The sequence below is a fragment of the Mixophyes fleayi genome, chromosome 1 (genome assembly GCF_038048845.1).
Source record: "Mixophyes fleayi isolate aMixFle1 chromosome 1, aMixFle1.hap1, whole genome shotgun sequence".
NCBI lineage: Eukaryota > Metazoa > Chordata > Amphibia > Anura > Limnodynastidae > Mixophyes > Mixophyes fleayi.
The window spans coordinates 432,179,207-432,200,848 of NC_134402.1; the positions used below are offsets into that span (position 1 = coordinate 432,179,207).

The 21,642-nt window shown below is 41.0% G+C and overlaps 1 protein-coding gene across 4 annotated transcripts in view; it reads right to left on the reverse strand.

Moving 5' to 3' along the window:
- Positions 1–21,642, reverse strand: part of NIPBL (NIPBL cohesin loading factor) — a 115,908-nt gene that overhangs the window by 60,426 nt on the left and 33,840 nt on the right. For all 4 annotated transcript variants that reach the window (XM_075184241.1, XM_075184240.1, XM_075184242.1 and 1 more), the window contains exons 2-10: positions 19,551–19,694; positions 15,184–15,349; positions 13,566–13,696; positions 12,526–12,625; positions 11,993–12,144; positions 11,697–11,857; positions 10,849–10,942; positions 10,043–10,660; positions 4,657–6,639 (exon numbers count right to left, since the gene is read on the reverse strand). In XM_075184241.1, coding sequence (XP_075040342.1) covers positions 4,657–6,639; positions 10,043–10,660; positions 10,849–10,942; positions 11,697–11,857; positions 11,993–12,144; positions 12,526–12,625; positions 13,566–13,696; positions 15,184–15,349; positions 19,551–19,614 — 3,469 coding nt within the window. In that variant the 5' untranslated portion in view covers positions 19,615–19,694. The remainder of the gene's footprint in view (positions 1–4,656; positions 6,640–10,042; positions 10,661–10,848; positions 10,943–11,696; positions 11,858–11,992; positions 12,145–12,525; positions 12,626–13,565; positions 13,697–15,183; positions 15,350–19,550; positions 19,695–21,642) is intronic.

Genomic DNA, 21,642 nt, shown 5'->3' on the forward strand with positions numbered 1-21,642 from the left:
AACCAAATCTCATGAGAGAAAGTTCTTATAACACATATTTGGCACCAGTATGAAGCAGGAAGCCACGATATCACTGCAGGTTCTGTAATAACGGGACTCACTGGCCATTGTGTCCATTCCATTGTGTCACATTACACAAAACCTTAAAAGAGCTGAAAAGAAACCACAGCTAGGACATCTATATGGTTCCACAACACAGGTTTACGGTCACCAACACCCAATAGACCTTTGTCAATCAACACCTAGTCATTTATGTTGGAAATGACTACGGTTGACATAAATAAACTATTTCATATATTTTTTCTGTAGATGTCTGTTTTTCAGCATTTACATAGACAGATACAGTCCAAACCAACACAAAATACCCCACTGGGGAATGTACTTCCTGATAATGCCCCCCCCCCTCCCCCCTCCCCATGGTGCTGTACACAGCGATGCAGAGGTATCTTTCAGTACCACCAGGTTCCTAACCTCAAAATCAGTTCTGGAGATTTACAAGTGTAGACAGATTATATTTATAATGAGCATATGTTTACATTGCAAGATGACTGTATTGTGTTTACACTGTATCGTAACTGACACGCTACAATTTTATTGCAGGCATTTCTATATACTTGGGTTAAACAATGCAAGAAATGGCAAAGAAAAATATACCCTATAATATAAATTCAGACATATATAGGGGAGGGAATCCAATACACTGACAAGAGTCCCCGGACATCACCTCTGGCTGTGCTCACTATCTGGTACTATGATACTCCAACACCACGGATCTCCCTGCACCTCAATATCATATCACCACTGAGTATTTCAGAGGCACAAAGAGGGGAATTAATTACCCCCCATAGTATCAAATCTAAAGAAATGTAAACAAACAACTGAACAGTAGCTCTAAAAGCATTTACTACAGGTGCTCCTACTGTACAGCGATCTTTTCTCTTGGTGCTATTGTAGTCGTAGAGATCTTACAAGTGTCTCCATAGCCCCATAAGTAAAAATAATCTGTGTGTGTAGACAGAATGATCACAAGTAATGGCTCTCTCTTCATGATCAGCATATTCAGATAGCTTTGTGCGTATAAAAAAAAAAAAGAAGTAATTTGTTAAAAGGTCTTTCAATTAAAATTAAACCGAACTGTGTGCGCTGGTACCTTAATGCAGGGACACACCGGCTTAGTGATAGGGAATCTCAATTTTGCCACACACACGGGGCAGCCACATCAGACAAGCTGTTGCCCGTCTGATGCACGAGCCAAGTAGCTGGGCAGATCGTGTCAAACAAATATTAATGACTATTTTGACTGGGTGACTACAGTAATAAATCAAGGGGGGGAGGGGGGGGGGGGGGTCATAGATGTAGCTTATTTAGATTTTAGGAAGACTTATCACTGTCCCACACCGCAGACTGTTAAACAGACCCGAAAACTGGGGTTTGGATTCTAAGGTGGTTGAATGGATAAGATCTTGGTTGCAGGATAGAAAACAGAGTTATAGTAAGTGGAGTACATTCACAGAAGGGGAAGGTTACCAGTGTTGTACCCCAAGGATATGTACTTGGACCAGTGCTTTAATATCTATTGGTGACATTGCAAATGGTATTGAAGGGAAAGTAAGACTTTTGCTAATGACACACAGATATGTAACAGGGTAGACACACCAGGGAGGGTAAAACAAATGCTTGATAATCTAGGTAGAATAGAGGAATGGATCTCAAAAACTCAAAGGCTAAATATAGTATTAACGACACTATAATGGAAACTACTGAGGAGAGAAGGGATCTAGGAGTCACTATTTCAGGTGACTTAAAGGCAAGTAAGTAATGTAACATAGCAATGAGGAAGGTAAGTCAGATGCTTGGTTACATAGAGAGAGGAATCAGTAGCAGAAAGAAAGAAGTAATAATACCACTGTATAGGGCATTAGTACAGCCTCATCTAGAATATTGTGTTCAGTTCTGGAGACCATATCTCCAGAAGGATATAAAGACATTAGAGACTGTACAAAGATGGGCAACTAAAATGGTGCTTGGTCTATAGTACAAAACTTACCCGGAAAGACTAAAAGATCTTAATATATATAGATTGGAGCAGAGAAGGGAACGGGGGACATGATAGAAACTTTCAAATAAATCAAGGGTTATAAACAAGGTGCAGGAGGGAAACATTCTACAGAGGAAGAGAAGTATTAGAACATGAGAACATGCACTGACACTGGGGGGAAGTGGGTTCAGAGGAGATTTGAGGAATAACTACTTCACAGAAAGGGTAGTGGATAAGTGGAATAGCCTCCCATCAGAGGTGATAGAGGCTAATACAGTAGAGCAGTTTAAACATGCTTGGAATAGACATAAGAATAATCTTACAAAGAATATAAGGATTAAATAGGGTTAGAGTTTACCATAGTTTAAGAAATGGGCAGACTAGATGTGCCAAGCGGTTCTTATTTGCTGTCAATTTCTATAAAGCATCAATGCGTCAATGGAGCAGTGCGTTGGAAAGATAATGGTCATGCACACAGATCGATAGCGGTCACCTATTGACCAAATTTTCCTTCATGCCTGATAACAATCCTGAGATGTTGATTATATGAACTAGGTGTCTGCGTTTTTTAGGCCCATGCAAACTGCAACACTGAATTGGCCGATACAAACCACAATATACCAACATGAGGGCAGTTTTAAATTCAAATTATTGCCAGGACTTATGAAAATTGATGCAAAAAGACAAAATCGTCTGCATTCATTTCCTAAACTACAAAAAAAAAAAAAAAAAAAAAAAAAAGAACAGAATCTGATTGGTTGCCGTGGACAACCACACATATAAAGGACCTTTCCTCTTTCTGTTTCACAAGCAGCTCGGAATCGCTTCAACATTGACAGAAGACGTAAATGTCGTCTCCTCGCTGGCGTTTGCACAATAAAATTCTAGTACGGACACTACATTCATCTCTAGTAAAAGGGCAATTAAAAGCACTGTGCTGTTTAATTGCTTTTCTGGCACATCCCTACGGAGAAATAACAAATACATGGATGTAGTTTCTCATTTACATTTAATTGTTAGTAGGGCACACGTTATGTCTTAACACGCTGTAGGTATAAATACACGGAAGTTCTTTCTAAATACTCTTGAACCCAGGTGTGTGTAATGATGTAATCACCAGTGCCGTCATTTTCCTGTGTTACTTTCATTTAGTTTTTTTTTACTGGTTGCAAATTACAGTTATATAAAATGCAAAAGGCAAAGTACAGTTCTTATCTAGTGATGTACAAGACAAGCTTCTCACAGTCCATGTCTCATGTGTTTTACACAGAGGTGCACGTGAGACTCCAATCTTCCCGCATCTGTAACCTGCTCCATCCACTCTCTAACCCTCAGTCCGGCCTCCAGCTCCGCTCCTCACATGACGGGCACCTGTCACACACAGCCCTCTCCTCACTAAAACAATCGCACGGAATGGACAGGTCTCAGCCCACATCTCCTGAAACAGTCAGTGCTCTTGTTAACATTCAAACAACCCTGTCCCTGCCGATGTCAATGAAAGTACACAAGTACAAACAGGAGATGAGGAACCATAATAAAATGTGCTCAACCTAGTCATACACACGTTAAAAAAAAAAAATCTACAGATCACAAGCCTAGAGAAAATCATTTACACCTAGCACACTTTGTGGCACAGCAGACAATGAATAAACCAAACCATTAATAAACCACACATTTCATTTTCAGGACAGGGGGCAACATTTATGAAAACTAGTACAAAAGGAATAGTGGTTTCAACCTGCTGGATTATGTCAATTTTCTGGTACAGTTAAGAAAGAGAAATCAAATCTTTAATTAATTGCTCTGGGTTTCCATCAGTCTGTAATATAATATTTGACGTTTGCTGGTTGTTGGTGACACACAAGGGACAGTTCACACTACTTTCATTTCTAACCGACGCAACGCTCAAAAGGTTATAAACACAACACAGTACAAAACCAACTTCAATACAAAATTACTTAAATAAGAAGCCTCATGGCCTCACATATTGATGCTACGGCAAAGACAACACTAGAGTTCTAAAGAACAACATGGGGAACTGAATCTCCCCCCATAAATCCTACATAGAAAGACTAAGGGGCAGATCCAGTCCCCTGTGTTGTTGTAAAGAACACGAGATTGTACATCATCACCGTTACTACGGTAATTTCTCCGCTGACTCTCTTACAAATCCCTCGGGGAATTGAATCTGTCCCTTAATCATCATCATTATCATCACCATTTATTTATGTCATAAGTGATCACACAATAAGATGTTCAATTTTGGACAGGAAAATCCATGAACAGGAACCAATAAAACTAAATTCATACATGTAACGGGTGGGAAAAAAAAAAAGCTCTTGCTACCAATCAGATTCTTTCTTAAACACACAGTGTTCCCAGCTCTGAAAGCACAATCCAACTTTGACGGTTTAAGTTGCAGAATCCCACCTATATCATTAGGGGTGTAACAGGGGGTCTTGAAGAAGCAACTCATCAGTGAATTCAACTTACATTTTTCTCAGTAGGCCCCACAAACGTATTAAAAGCTAAAAGTTCAAGACAGAAGCGCACTTCACATGAAACAATTACAATGAGGCCAACAAACTGAAAATAGAATGGTAAATATAATACAATACCTTTGCTGGATTTAGATGGCTTGTTTTTATTAGACTTCAAGGACCCCTTGGATTTGTCCTCTCTCTCCTTAATCAATTTTTGTACTTCATCCAAAGACAGCTTTTGAAGAACCACTACAGGCTTAGCACCTTTATTTAGATCTTCCACAAAACCCACTTTATCAGCCTGGTCTCTCTGCTCCCCTTTTAATTCCAAACGTTTAGGCTCCTGGGTGACGTTGCCATCCTTATCCCGCTTGAGCTTTGGAATGACAAAGTTTTTGAAAGCACCCTGACTGCCTCCCAACAAATAACTGGGGAATCCTGCCTTGTTGTCACCATGTGCCTTATTCCCATCCACCTTACTCTTGTTACCGTCAGTCCTTTTTTCATCTTTACCAGTGGGTGATTTTAATGTAGGTTTTTCCGTTTTAGATTTACTGGGGTCCGGTTTACTGTCAGATTTAATCCGAGGGCTTCCGGGCCTTAATTTCTGTTCTCCAGAAGAAAGCTTGTCCCTTGAGTCATCGGAATCATGCCGATGCTTTCGTTCAGATTTATCCATTTTAGAAGGATCCGATTTATTTCCAGGTTTTGAATCAGAGTCGTTCTTGTTAAAAGACCTCAAAGATTCTGGCCTCCTAACCCGTGTCGTATCTCCCTTGTGTCGCTCAGCATCACCCTTGTCCTCTGGCTTGTGTTTTGGATTCTCAGGATCTCGTCGTGAAGACTCATGACCTGGCCTTCCATCTACTCTCTGCTTTGTCCCATCTGATCGACTTTCAGACTTGGCTCTAGGGGACTCGCACCTAGAATCCGTTTTATGTTTGGAGGAATCCGGTCTCTTGTCAGACGAGAGTCTGATGGAGTCTCTTCGGTTATCATGTCTGTGTTTTGGGGTTTCTGGTCGCCCATCGCTTTTTTGCCTAGTCATTACAGGTCGGTCATCACTACTCTTCTGTCTGGGACCTTCTGGTCGACCCTCACTTTTTTGCCTTGGTGTTTCAGGCCGGCCATCGTTCTTTTGCTTAGGTGTTTCTGGCCTACCTTCGTTTTTATGCTTGGGTGTCTCTGGGCGCCCATCAGTTTTTTGTTTAGGATTATCAGTACGGCCATCAGTCCGCTGCTTAGTTGTATCAGGCCTTCCATCTCCTATCTGTTTAGGTTGTTCAGATTTGCCCTCACTTTTTTGTCTAACCAGATCTGGTTTACCATCGCTCTTTTGTTTCGGGGTCTCTGTCCTTCCCTCTGGTTTTTGTTTAGGAGTGTCCGACTTTCCTTCACTACGCTGCTTTGGGGTACTAGGCCTCTGTTTCTGCTCCTGTTTATTTTCCTCTTTATTAGAGTCGTTGACGGTTTCATTTAGTTTAACCTCCTCTTGGTTGTCGCAGGGTTTGGAATCTTTTGCGGCATCGCCAAGGTGCGCCTCGGTCTTTACCTCCTCCGTTAAAAATACTCCCGTTTTACTCTCCGTCTTGTTGTCCTCGCAGCTCTGCTCACATATTTCAGGCTTTGCCTCGCTTTTGCTGTCTCCACAAACCATAGCCTCCTCGATGTTCTCGGGAGGCTCGGCCTTTATGTCACACGGCTTGCTTTCTTTCAGCGGCGACTCCTGCGTGCTTTCAGACGGCTTGTTAGCAGGCGCGCTCTTGATGGAGTTCTCCAGGTTCTCAGCTTCCGACTCGGACTTCTTCCTCGGTGTCCCTGGATGATTTTCAGGGACATTTTTAACACCACCAATAGGGTCCTCTGGAGTTGCAGAAACAAATCCATCATTACAATGTTTTGCCTCTTCGGGTTTCCTTACTACGTCCGAGTCCTGAGTTACAGATGCCTGAGAGTCCCCTCTGCCGGCACGCTGAAGATCAATGCTAACCATTAATGCTGCTGGCCGAGATCCATTACCGGCAGCGCCCGACTCCTGGGAAGCTGGTCTGTTTCCTCCAGTAGCACCTCCAGCTTCTAACGGGTAGGAATCTTGCTTCCGCTTCTTTAAGGGCTTATCTAGGAATGGATAGAAACAGGATATTAGTATTCAGTTTCAAGTTCATGTGGAAACAGCTAAGTGATCGCAGCAGATTACTGGATCCTCAATATGGATGTGAAATCTAGGCATTAGGTTAAAGGTCACTTGTTCAGTGTTATTGGTAATTAAGCACTGTGTGTATAACATTGTTAATTAACAAGAACTTTAGAGATTTCCAGACTCACCTATACCTAGAAGGGTCACAAGGCTATTATATTCTATATACTATTTAAAGGGAGTTTCACTTTCATATCACTTTCTGTTTTGTTTTGTACAGTCATCCGGTAACTGTTTATATGTATGTATGTATGGAGTATAACTATACTGCACTAAAAGGGAAAATAAATACACATCTCTGATAAAGAAATGACTGAAAACCCAGGAAGTAAACTAGGTAGAAAAGGCAATATACTTAAACTTTTACAAGGGCGTAAGTTAAGGTTACCAGAAGGTGGAACACACTCTAATAGAGCAACAGGATTCCTTCAAAACTCAATACTGCCAATTAACATTTTTAAACTGCCATGAACAAGTGTACCCGATTGTACCAAAGGCCAGCAATAAACATTTATTCATAGGAGAACATTTATTTAATTTAGAGTTCATGGACTGGGTTATTGTTAAGTGAGAAGGCTCATTTTCACAAACGTTTGGTGAAATTTAGCATAGGAATCATTTATGCCTTGAAAGAGATCTATACAAAATAAGACTGTCTGATTGGGACAATATATGTCAGCAAGTGGCAGGAGCACAGTTCCCTATTGACTTCAGCTTTATTAACAGTCCAAAACTAGATCAATATATTAATACGCCCAGCGGCATCTAATGGCTCAGTCAGTCACACTGTACGGACAACTGCAGACATACTAAGAGGCACTTGGTATCCTCTGCTGGTAACACCTGTCATTATCATCAGTACGGGTGATTAAAAGGAAACCAACGTGAAACTGAGAAAGTTACAGCAAAGTGAAGATATCTTTATCTGGCTATTGTTAATATTAGAGATAAAATAATCAGATAAACCAGACTTTGCTAAAGTTGTTGATATATAGTACACACAATGCAGTGCTCGGCTAGGCAGCTACTGGAATCATATTTGTAAACAAGTTAACCCGTGCATGATACTCATGCATTCTAGTCAAATCAAGCTACTTAAGGTGTTAAAAAGGTTCTTGTCATGCATTTAGGGCTAGGCCAGGCCTCCTCAGGGGAAGAGCGTTACTTCCCGACGCAAGCGCCCTTTTTTAACGTGGTTTTGTCCACATGTCACCACCTCATCATTCTTCTCAATCACCTCATCCTTCATCTTCATCGCCACATACTTAATCTCCATCGTCTTACTGTTCTAAAACCTCTCGATACACAACGTTTCTGCTAAACACCTTATCGCTGTGCTCAATCAGTCTTCCTTGGAGGGCAGTATTCATAACCTGCACTTTCACATCACTGCTTCTCCATACTCGTGAAAATGCGACATACAATTGTCCATGACCAAACACAGGCTCTGGTAAATAAATGCCCACACGGTCAAGAGTTTGAGCCCTCAACTGGTAAATTTAGCCTTTACTATCCCCCTCCCACGGGGGAAGGGGGGATGATGGAAGTTAACTGACTTGACTATTATAATTTTTTCGTCAAATAATGTCAGTATACCAAATTTCAGGTCAATTGGATGAGCCCTTTCTGAGAAAATAGTTTTTTCCACACACTAACACACGCCGTTAGGCTTATATATATTAGATAATTATAAATGATAACTTTATGTAATTTCTGAGAGGATTTCACTTTCACCAAGTTAAAAAACAGTAAAATATATCCTCTTCTGTACACCCTCCCTGCGGTTGTTAGGGCACACTGCTAGTATGACCTTATTGGTCATTTTGGCTGTATATTATGTAATTTTAGGGTATTATATGATGACAATTGTTAAGTAACACGTGTTACAGTGTAGAGCCCTATCCCTAATTGTTTTGCTGGGTTTTCCTCAGCTTGCACATATTTTTACTACAAAATTGACTGATGTTTAAGAAATGTTGTCCAAACCTAAGCTAATGTACACAATGTCAGTTATTAATGTACAAACTTGAGCCACCAGAAAACATTTACTGCCATAAGTCTGTACCATTGACACTGCGCAGTAGGAGTCATACGCTTAATGTGCAAAAGATATTAGAAGAGAATGTTTAAATATTAACGGTCGCTAATCTGTCACAATTCCCAATACAAACATAGTGAGGTTTTCCACCTTCACACTAAACGTATTGGTGTGCACATACCCTGCTGTGACTTTTACTAACGCCCTGCCTTTTCTGGGATTTTGTTGCCCTACGATATTAAATTGTTTCATATGACAAGACTGCAAAAAAAAAAAAAAAAAAAGCAAAAGCCAAAACTGACGTTATTAATTTAGATTAACGGCACAGAAGGAAGGCAGAACTATGTATTTACCCCAAACTCACAACGGCATTAATTTCAGGCATTTTTACATCTAGTACAAGGCATATAAGCAGGTCATGCTTACACTCCAGTTTTGGTTTTTTTTGTAGGGGGGGATGGGTTTGAAAAAAAATAAAAAATTCACACACACACACACACACACACGAAAACACCAGTGGATATGAAATATGAAGCTTTACAGAACATATCTATATCTACAGAAAACCGCCATTACTCTACCAATAAATACATTTTACTAGATCGCGTGAATTGTCCTTATACCCTCACAAAGAAAACTAATATAGAGTACGTAGACACTGGCATTTGCAATACATTTATAACGCATGTTAAAATGCAAGCAAAGCTGCACTGCGCTTATGAACGCGTTTACAAAAGTGCGTCCAGCCTGTGTGTTTTAAACGTTTGCCTGTAACAAAACAGGAAGCCGTTATCTTGTACAGGCCAAAGGCATAAACAGACTCTTCTTAACCACATGTCAATGTGCTAACAATGCCCTCCCATGAGCGGAACAGAAGTTTTCAACTGTGTTGAACTCAAACTGCGTCAAAAAAAAAAAAAAAACTTAGCTAAAATAAACGCAACACCAGTTAAAATCACTTAAAAATGTATATATATATATATATATATATATATATATATATATATATATATATATATATATATATATATATATATATATATATATATATATATATATATATAAAGTCATTTGGGAGAATAATTTTTTTTTATTTCAAATCTTACATCTGCTTAACAAGTTAACTAAATAATTTTCATGCCAGTGGGATTGTAGCTTTAAGACGTTATACCAAATCCAGACCTGTATACGCGTCAACCAACTGTCTAGTGTGATCCACACACACGTGCATTTCATCTTTGCGATAACCAATAAGTGATCGGGAAAAATAATGAATTAAAGGTTACCTTTATCCTGAACTTCTTTAGAAAACCGCTCCCTCTCGATGGCAGACTCGCGTTCTATCCGCTCTATCTCTGCCAGAGCGTCCAGTTCCACTTCGTCATATGGCGTTATGTTTCCTGTTTGTTGGGTTTGTGACGGAGCCACGGGAGGTTGAGACGGTTTAGCGGTTGCAGACGTGTTGGGCTGTAGGACGGGCACTTGTTGTACTTGCAGGAATTCAGTCTGCTCTTGGAAACAAGCAGCGGAATTCAAAGGGCGATTTAGGTCCTGCGGAGTGACTGGCGGTTTTGACGTTTGCCCAGAGTACTGCACGTTAAAAGAGGAGTCCCCTTCTGAGACGTTGCTGTTCTCCATGCTGGAAAGGATGTCTCCTTGCTGGTCCATTTCAGACGATCTCACGCGCGACAGTCTTAATGTGAGTTTGGTAGAGTCCTTAGAAGGGGAGCTGATGATGTCATACATAGCCGATTTCTCGCTCGCCTCCTTCTCGTCTTTGCTCAGCTTTAACTTTTTTTGTCTTTTGAGCTTTCGGTCAGGCGAGTCCAGCAGAATATCCGGAGGACCATCCCGCGGGGAGGCGTAAGGAGGAGGCTGCGACTGAAGCATTAACTGTCTTGAGACTACGGACAAGAAAAAGAAAATATATCAGAACTGAAATCATTTCTGACGTATCGTCATATGGTTATGTAAAACACATTGATAACCGTGACTAGACCAATTGAACAATAGATTGTGTATGTAGCTTTAAAAAAATGTCCTACATATCTTCTGTGTACCCGGAAACTTGACAGATCCAGCACACGTTTACCTTTTGGGGTCCCGTCGCTTCCCGCAGGAGAACACACTGACTGAGGGGATTGTAGGGAGAAAGAGGCGGCATTCCTTATTGAAGAATCGCTGTCCTATAAACAAACCAAAAAACAATTCTCTTTAAAAATAAATAATAATCTCTGAAAACCACAAATGTAAAAGCCAAAAATATGCTGCACAGTGAAACAATTTCCTTCCATATTTACACAGCACCTTACAACCAGCAGACCTTTGGTGCCCTAATGTGATCTCTACCTTTCCCGTGCAATAGGAAACTGTTTAATTAAGACTGCTCTAACCAACAAGATGGGTGCTGTAGGAAACTCGTCACTCGTGTTTAGGTGAAGAGGTTTAAACTAGCACTAGATAGAATTTGAAAGTTGGGGCCCAGTGGGAGTAGTCTAGGTTGGCAGGAGCAGGAATATTTATAGAATTTAAGGGGGAAAAAAAGTGTGACCGGTCCCTTTAAATTAACATGATACAAAATATTTGCAGACAGACCAATGTTTGGTATAATAGACAGTTTACCATTAGCAGCAGTGAACAGTTTCCATCAAGTTTGAAAAGTGAAGATGTTCCCTATAACAACCAGATTCTAGTTATTTATTTAGTACATTCTATAAAATGATAATTAGAATCTGATTGGTTGCTATAGGCAACATCTCCACTTTTCAGACTCGCCAGAAACTCTAAGCTTGATACATTTACCCCTTAGAGTGCTTATGGCTTTTACTTAGCTACCCAACATAATATCGGAGGATACTAAAGATTATATTTGGGGTAATTGAGCAGTGGTAGTATACCATATAAAGCAGATCTTCCCACATTAGTTAGTCGTGGTCATACCTCACTGCCCAGCCTATGTACCATCTGCAGATAGTCCTCACTGGTGCTGTGTCTGGAATTGTCTGTGTGATGATTGGCAGAGTTGCCCGACAGCTGACTGGAGACTTTGTTTTCATGCAGGTTCCTCAGACCACCTGCCAAAATCGGACTGGAAACAGAAGCTGTAAAAGGACATAATAGATCAGGTACAAAGACTGATACCTAAACCTAGCTTATAGGTACAACGTTTGTCAAATACAAATCAATCAAAATCTCTGATCACAGGCAGAATCACTCCATGCTATTCTCTCAATTACTTTGTTGCAATGGTTGACGTTGCGAGTAGCTTCCGGGGTGGGGGTATGGCATATATCCTACAGGGCTTTGAGGAGCATAGGGACTGGGAACGGGACTGTTTTGCTGGCCAATAAACCGATTTGTTGAACTGGTCTGAGGTGGCACAAATCGACTGAAAGAAAAATAAAGATGGTTAAACATGGGCTCAAACCCCATCATCATTGTATGTATTCAAAGCACATTTATTATTTCATGGAAAACTCGCTCTCCCTTAACCCAACACCCCCCCAAACGGAGACTCCTTTGTCCCTCTTCAGTGGACCCCATAGAAAGATCACTGGACCATGTGTTCCTCTAGACACTTCTAGGATTTAATGTTTATCTCAACCATAACTGCTTCATTTCACTAAGTTCAACTCTATTCTGGAAATAACTATAGAACACTATGACGGGCTCTCTAATCTTACTATAAAGCCAGCACCGCTTCTCTACCGGTCATCCGAGCGGCACCATCTTATGAAGCCATAAATAGAAGTACCCAGCCGTGCGTTACCTGGAAGGGCTATGAGAGATAGTGGTTGGTTGGTAATTGGAAGATGCTGGGCTGCCATGCATGGAATTCTGGGGAAGCTTATACTGAGGCATCATCATCCCTGAGGAGAAAACATAACAGAAGATTACAAGGAGTTCAAATGTAATCCTATAAGGTTGAAAACCGGCATCTAAAAATAACTGATCCAAGCACATAGGAATGATAAAGAAATGGAACATTAGTTAAGCTGCAAAAGAAAATATTGTGTGTGTCTCATTATATATATATATATATATATATATATATATATTACATATACACACACACACACACACACACACACACACACACACACATACACACATACACAACCCCCCCCCAACCTATTTAAATAGATTTTATCTTCTTCTCTGTTGTGCATCTTGATAAGACCAAGTATCACCCACCCAGGTTATATTTAGTTATCTTAGGGACACCTTATAATAAATGATGGCACTTTTTTTTTTATTATTATTGTTATTTTAAACTTCCTGTGCAAGTGAAGGTGCAATCTGTGATGAAATAATCATTTAGCAGCCAGAAGAATCAGTTTACATAGACTTGCAGGTAAGGCCTGCAGGTTGCGGATAGATTCACGGTTCCAGCACAACTAACATATCTGCTTTCTCCTCTTTGTTATTGACTTAGATGACAATTTGTACTTGTAAGTCCACCTGAATGTGATGGTTGGACACAATAAGAATGTCCATTCTTAAAAAATTAGTTTTAATAGTCAAATTCAAATATCTTCTTTTCTCAATCAGATACAATACTATAGAAATACAGATGAGGATAAAGGCCAGTTATACATGGGAGCAAACAATTTACAAGTCACTGAATGGGCAGAAACTATCCCGAGTGAAAGTTTAAATACCCAAAATAAAAGGTAACCACATATGTACAATTCATCAGGTTAGCAGAAGTACAGATCTTAAAATACCAGAAAGCTTAATCTGATAATGATCCCAGCAAGTCCTGGATACAAATCAGATAAGACTCATCCAAATCCCTGCGCTTCTTACCACTCTGCACCGCGTATCTGTTCTGCATACTCTTTTCCCTGAAAACGTTGGGATTCCTGGCCAGTGTGGCCTGCAGCAGGACTGGTATGTCTCCTTCAGGATCATCGCTTCCCAGGTTATCCTTCAGTTCTCTGGTAGTGGGTAAGGGAATATAACAGTCATTTACAAAACACTTTACGTCATCAAAATAAATAGAAATATATCTGTACAGTGCTTGCTGAATACATAGCTCCAAAGTTGATTCAATTGTTCAGACTAGTTCAACAAAGAACCAAGTTGTATAAAAGAAAAAAAAAAAACGAAAACCTACAATCAAAAAACTGTCTCCAAAGCAATTAAATACATATCTACTCACATGTTCTGTGTGCGAGTTCAACAGGATGGTGGGTATCTGTTATAATTCTGCACTCTCTGCCCAGACTGAGGGCCCCCACCAAAAGGGACTTTCAGGGATAATAGGCTCAGCATCAGAGACCATGATTGCTAGATACTACACACCACCAGAGTGAGGTCTGTGAATGTAACTCCTAATTAGTCTAGGTTAGCAACAACCATGTCACGCAGGCATTAGTCACAGACTGGCCAATAAACTGCCTTACTGCCAACGAGTGCCGTAAACAGTCTATTTTAACTTGCATTACGGGCTTACACTTCATATGCACGGCAGGTAAACACTTTCATCTTCATATATCCAGCACAGTGCTGGCTAATATACAATTGTGGCAACTTGCAGCCAGCAGAAGTAAAATGAATAATCGGTAGAAAATGCACATCACAGAAACGTGTATGAATGGAGATCTTATTACTGTGTAATATGTCTTTTTACATGTAAGAAATGTCCCTTTCAGAGGCATATTTCTGACATAGCAGAAAGAATAAGGTTTATTTATAAAACAAATGTTTTTAGTTTGGGTTTTTTTGTGTGTATTCCTTTTAGTGAAGATATGATTAGAACATTTAATGACAGTGCTTTAAATTAACTTTGCCATCTCAGTCCCACTTGACTGTCTGCTGTAAGGAAGAGGCCTCGCAAGATGAGTGGCGATGCGTGTTAGGAGCACAACATAAACGTTTATGTTGACAATCCTTACAGTTTTGTAATAAAGATAAATTGTTACAGTGTTCTAAGTCTTGGCCATATATCTATATCAAGTAGCAGCCAGTAGTGATATCTACACAACTAGTCCTAAAGCAGGAAAGTTAATGTAGCTTCACTATGTGCTCATATCCTCATTAGAAAGAGGCACTAGCATCAAGCGCTTCAGTCCAGCAAAATACACATTTTTTTGTGGCTTCTTGACCGAGTGGCTACTTGTAAAATCAATTGTGTGCACAACGGTGGAACAAAGATAACCAATACACCTTCATAGTGTAAGCTTGAGAACACCTTCAATAATGAAAAGGTGGAGAGAACAGTAAGAAACTACTCAGAAAATGTTAACACCCCCCCACCCCCCACAGGCAGGCTCCAGGGTTATTAGTGCTTGCACCTTATGCAGTCCAACATAGCAGGATATTTATTCAAATAACTTTTACCAAAAGGGACTACAAATCCCAAAAAAACAGACATTTCAGCGTTGCTTAAGGAGCGGAATAGTTATGGCATTCATATACATACATGTGATCTGTTGACACTTGATTGAGGCTATGGACAAGCTGTGACACCAGAGGTTCATCCCTGCATGCCAGAAGGCAGTTCACCTCTTCTGCTATCCGTCCATTAAAGAGGAGGCTCTTTGTAGTTGTAGCAGGTAAAGGGGATGGAAGAGGCAGCTGGTTCAATACTGTGCAAAATAAATTAATAAATGGTTAAACGTCAGCCAGCATAAGAAACACAGGCTATAGCTACTATGGGAAAAAAATCGACGTGTTCTGTAATATACAAAAAGCGTCCGGTACACACACACACACACACACACACACACGGCTAGGTTTATAGTCCATATTACAATAGGTTCCTTGTGTCATCTCTACAAATGGACATAATGTCTACACAATTAACAAAATTGGTCCAACACAGCAATCCAGATTAGGGACCTTACCTGAGATATGCAAAAAGTTATTGAAACACAAGATTTTGTCTATAAGACATATTACTGATTGGATGGCGCTGCCCTACTTCCCAAAACTAAAAGTAGGATTCTTGTACATACTGTTACGTCCCTTCCTGCACCAATCTGTGCCCCACTACAGTATCCTTTAGGTTTACCAATAAGGGGCAGGGTTCCAGGAATAACAAGGCTCCTGCTCCTCCTCCCTACAAATTGCTCAGCAGAGATACAAGCAAACAAGAGTAAAAAGGAGACGCGCATTCCTGATGGGTCGGCGGTATCCCCCCTACATCCTCAGAGAAGGAGGAGATCTAACAGTAAGTACAAAATTCCCTCCATTAATATGGAGACACAGACGGTGAGATGTCCCAAAACCATCCTCAGGAGAGTTAGGACCTTCACTACCAAAAGGTATGCGTGGACAACCGGGAGGCGCTCAACGAACCTGGGTTGGGGATCCCTCTTTACGTACCACCCAAGAAAGACCAACCGGTAGGGTCAAGTGTGCTGCCAGCCCAAAAGAACCGGTACCCTCACCACACTATAGGCATGGTGGCTTAGTAGTTAGCACTTCTGCCTTACAGCACTGGGGTCATGAGTTCGATTCCCGACCATGGCCTTATCTGTGGGGAGTTTGTATGTTCTCCCCGTGTTTGCGTGGGTTTCCTCTGGGTGCTCCGGTTTCCTCCCACAATCTAAAAAACATACTAGTAGGTGAATTGGCTGCTATCAAATTGACCCTAGTCTCTCTCTGTCTGTATTAGATAATTTAGACTGTAAGCTCCAATGGGGCAGGGCTGATGCGAGCGAGTTCTCTGTACAGCGCTGCGGAATTAGTGTCACTATATAAATAGATGATGATGATTATAGCAGCCCGATCCAGCATGAGAGCACGGAATGCCTTCTTATGGCCCTCATACAGGACAGTGTCCGAGAGTCATGCACAGACAGATCCACAGGCCATGTACCGCATGTTAGGCGTGAAGTGCTGCCTCCTTGAAATTTATATGGTTAGGACACAAGGAGTGAAATCAGTTGAGAGGAAAAGAAGTTAATTCCCGTTTCCACGTGTCTCTTAATTTGCAGTTTTCAGCTGCGGCTGTCAGAGTGATGGCACCTTGATAAAATCTTTCACTCTGTGGTAGTGCGGCTACAAACAGCGGTCTATACCTTAGCGGTAAACATAACCCACCATCTGTGGATACATCTCACGGTACTGTCCAATGACTGGTTTACACCAAAGAGACGTTTCTTCAGAATTCTCACAACTCTCTCAATTGTGATATTGGTCACAGTAAACTGGTGCAGTCTCCAGGACCCTGAATGAAGGCGGCAGCAGCTCTGTAAAATCTTTACCAGCTGGTACTGTAGCTTCAAACAGTTGGTCGTATCATAGGGGGAAACCTAACACTCTGCTGAATGATAAGATCATGTATCAGTAATACATTTGGAGCATTGCCCCAATGCAAACACTGAATATCTTGCGTACAAAACAAATAGAAGTTTACCACAAACTCTCTCAACTGTGAGAGGTCATGTAAATTTAGGGAGGCTGCTAGGGTAGAGGTACCACAGCTTCCTACATTGCCTCTGAAGACAAAAGAGCATTAGAGATTGACGATTAGACCCTTCTTTGTCCCATGTGCAATCCGTGAACTCTGAAGCGTTACATGTGTGTCTGCCTTACAGCAGAGCAAGTCTCCATTTATACATGTATCCTTCCTACATTTAATGTATTTACTGTAAAATTAACCAAAAACAACTCTATAACATTATTTATTTTTTTTTCAAACGAGTTGCAATACATTGGAGAACATGAAATAGAAAGCAAAATGGTGTAAAGACACAGAGAACCATCACACTTTATTGGATATATATTTATATATGTCCTTTTCTACCATGGATGTCAGAAATAAAACTAAAGAACTAAACACTTCTGAACCTTCTTATTGTCACAAAAATGTCCCGGGGGTCAATTTAAAAAATAAAAATATTTAAAACATCTGAACACGAGAAAAAAATTATATCACAAATTACTTCTGGCCTGTTCTTAAAGTCCTGAAATATAGAGAAATTGATGATAAAACATTTCTGCCTTGCAAACTAACTCATTAATTAAGTGATTTTTTATTTTGAGAATACTCATCACGAGGCCGTATAAATGACAAAGCTCCATAGCTGTACTGTGATCATGGTCTTCAGGAACTTACAGTGAGCACTAGCAAGCAATCGTAAAATAGCCAAATAGGACCTCTTTTCCTATGGGAAAACTGCATGTTTCACATCACCAATCTCTAAGCACTGAAACACAGCGCTCCTGGAAACTCATTAAAAGGTTTCCTCATCCGTCTTACACAGAAACCATTAAGCGCTACAAAATGGCAAAAACAGGAAAGAAAAAATAAATAAATTGTAATTTCACTTTATTATAAAAGCATTCAGTTCCCTGAATAGAGGACGACATTCTACCTCATATTTAAATGAGACACTAACCTCAAACAAGATATGCTTACTAGGAACGCACATACTAGTCCATTGTCTAACCTGTTACCTGCTCTGTCACTTTCAGATCCCAGTCGTTAATTGTGAGAAATTACGTCACATGACTAAGGGAAAAGGCAATAATGTAAAATACACATAAGGCAAGCGAACATAACACCTCTATAGATGGCAGAAAACTACTGGACCTTAATTACTCTTAATATTCCAATTACACAGATAAGAAAATACTACAAAAATAGAGTGGGAGTGCCATTAATAAGTAGGTTTTGCAATATTGCTTGCTTTGCAGAGATGAAACAATTGACCATGTACAGATCAATGTCCTCAGACCACATGATATAACGTAAGTGGGCAGAAAACACATGCTTGTATTTACCCTCTGCTCAGACACGAGTACGTGCTCTCCCCCTTTATACTCTGTTTAAAATCAAGTAATGTTTCCATTTGTCCTGAGTGGCCTCTCAGTTATGTTAGTGTAAAATATAGAGTTTGCTTTGGGAAACCAAACTATAATCCTCCCTAAGTGAAAATTAATATTCACCTCCCCCCAGTTAATTCTCCTATCCTGCTGTACTGTGCTGCAGATTCTAGGTGTGCTTTATAGATAATAATAATGTAAGCCCAGTGCATCCCTGGAGCAAACAGGAAGCACAAGAAGAGCGCACTAGCATGTACAGGGATGAAGAAAAGAAAGCATCACTCACAAAACAATACTGTACTCAGGGAAAAATATAAACATTACACACTTGTACAGGAAATCACTATTTTGGGTTCACAATACATTTGGTGAGACATTAAGTCCTTTGAACGTTTAAATGTAAGAGACCCGGAGAACAGCAGCAGCGGAACACCGAAGGGATGTCAAAGTGACCACCATTATGTACCAGTTGAGGCAAATTTAGCAATTTGTTTAGGTGTGTAGTATTTTATCAAACTGCTTAAGTCACATTGTACACAGAGGTTGCCAAGCAACTAATTTGTGGAAAAGGAATCAGTACATTTAACACAAACACACACACACGTGTCTCAGAACCGCGAATATATTATTCAAATGTATAAAACAGTCTCCTCCCATCCAGTATAAACACTTAAATGTGAGTGTTCTGGAGAAACCAATGAACGGAAGCAAAATAAAGGAATTGGATCTACAACATTAGAGCTGGGATATTTAATGAAAGCTGCGTTTCCCAACAGAGAGAGAACTGAAGAAGCAGGAGATAACATTAGGCATATGGGCTAAACATTTATGGTCAAGAAAATTATTTATATTACATGTAAACACTATATTATATATAGATATTAATATATTGTTGATAGTGTCACTTTAATATCTATCTAGATCAGAGCTGGACACGTTCCCCTCAATATCAGATATAAAGCATTTACATTCCCGGATAGCATTGGAAAAGTGGTAAATCGCACAAATACTTACAGTCTGTGAGACTAGCAATTCCCGCTAGAGTCGTAATGGGAACATGAGGCATATCCCCATTCATCCTGAAGCTGGAGGATGGTGCAATCTATGCAGGTATTTTAATGGAGGTGCCAGCTGTCATTACTTCCCATCTCCTACACACTGGGAGGGGAAAAGAAAAACAAAACCGTAAGACAACGATCGTAAACACAAATATTTGACAAACATCTTCAGCAATGTAATGACAATGAAGAGGCCCCATCAACAGTTTTAATAAAAATGACTAAATACTCTTGAACTTTCCATCCACCTGCTGCTAAGGAGCACATCAATGTACTGATCATCTAAGTCTTGTGCCTGCTAATGTCACCACCTAGGTCCAGCATCAGCCCCCCTCCATCTCAAAGCAGAAGTGAAAGATTTACATGGGACACGTGCTAATTTGTGTAGGGGTGTGAATGTATGCACAAGAGAATGATGTTTACTCTAAAACAATTGGTGGCTTTAATATGCAGAGCAGATATGTAAAGAAACAACAGGTGAATGACGAGTTTGCAACCATCAGAGCCCAATCATGGACCCAGTATGAGCTCTGGCATATTAATACCCCTTCTCTGTGTAGAACCAGGTTAAATCCACGTTATGATCCACTTCCAGCAGCATAAAATGATATGTATAACTCCCTATATAACCTGGTCACACACAATTACCTGTGTGATATTCCAGAGAATGTTTACCCTATCAAACACGGCTAACAAGTTATACTTTCATAGTCTAACACTAGTAACATCATATAAACGGATATGGGAACGTAATCCATCAATACAAAAGACACCACACTGACAGTAAGTGCTGTTTGCCGCCCCATGCCACGTTTGCCATGTGGGGTCACTGGCATTGTCCCAATGCCAGTGGGAAGCCCGCCTGGCTTATACATCCACATCCTGTGTTTAGTCAGAGGCAATGTACTGGGCTGGCTAAGTGCTAGTGCAAATGGGCAGCTTGAATCCTTCCAATGCTCCATTTGTCATCCACTAATCAGGGAGGGACGGAGGAGAGATGTAGGGATGATGCACATGCTGTAATTTACCTTGGTGTGCATGGGCCTCAGACCACAGAACAAGTAGATCATAAGCTAGTGTGCACTTACAATGCGGGAGCTCACGCTAGAATCTATTTGGGCTTGTAATCTAAGTAAGACCATAAGTAAAATTGTGGGCTGAAATAAAATCACTGATGCCTATATGCAGTCTACTAAACAAAAGGAGAATGCGATATGTACAAATAGAAAGATTGAGTTTTCTATGTTGGATCTGTCTGGGAGTGAGCACAGAAAGTCAGTAAGCTGTGTACAAATGCCCTGATTTTGCTTGATAGGCAGGGCCGGACTGGCCATCTGGCACTTCTGGCAAATGCCAGAAGGACCGATGGCAGTATGGGCCGGTCCGGCACCCTGTGATACCCCGATTAATTTTTTTTTTGTGTGTGTAGCCGTCATGACGTCACTGTGCGCCGGCCCAGCTCCCGCGTAGGATGAGCTGCAGTGGAGGCAGCTGTCAGTGTTGAGGTAAGTGTAGAGAATATGTGTGCAGGGAGGGGGGGAGACAAACGGAATGTGTGTGCAGGGGGGGGGGGGGGAGACAAACGGAATGTGTGTGCGGGGGGGGGGGGGGAGAGACAAACGGAATATGTGTGCAGGGAGGGGGGGGGGGAAGAGAAACGGAATATGTGTGCAGGGGGGGGGAAGAGAAACGGAATATGTGTGCAGGGAGGGGGGAGACAAACAGAATATGTGTGCAGGGAGGGGGGGGGGGGAGAGAAACGGAATATGTGTGCAGGGAGGGGGGGGAGAGAAACGGAATATGTGTGCAGGGAGGGGGGGGAGAGAAAAGGAATATGTGTGCAGGGAGGGGGGGGGAGTGAAACGGAATGTGTGTGCAGGGAGGGGGGGGGACAAACGGAATATGTGTGCAGGGAGGGGGGGGGAGACAAACGGAATATGTGTGCAGGGAGGGGGGAGGGGAGAGAAACGGAATATGTGTGCAGGGGGGGGAGTGGGGCAATAAATGTGTGCAGGGGGGGGAGTGGGGCAATAAATGTGTGCAGGGGG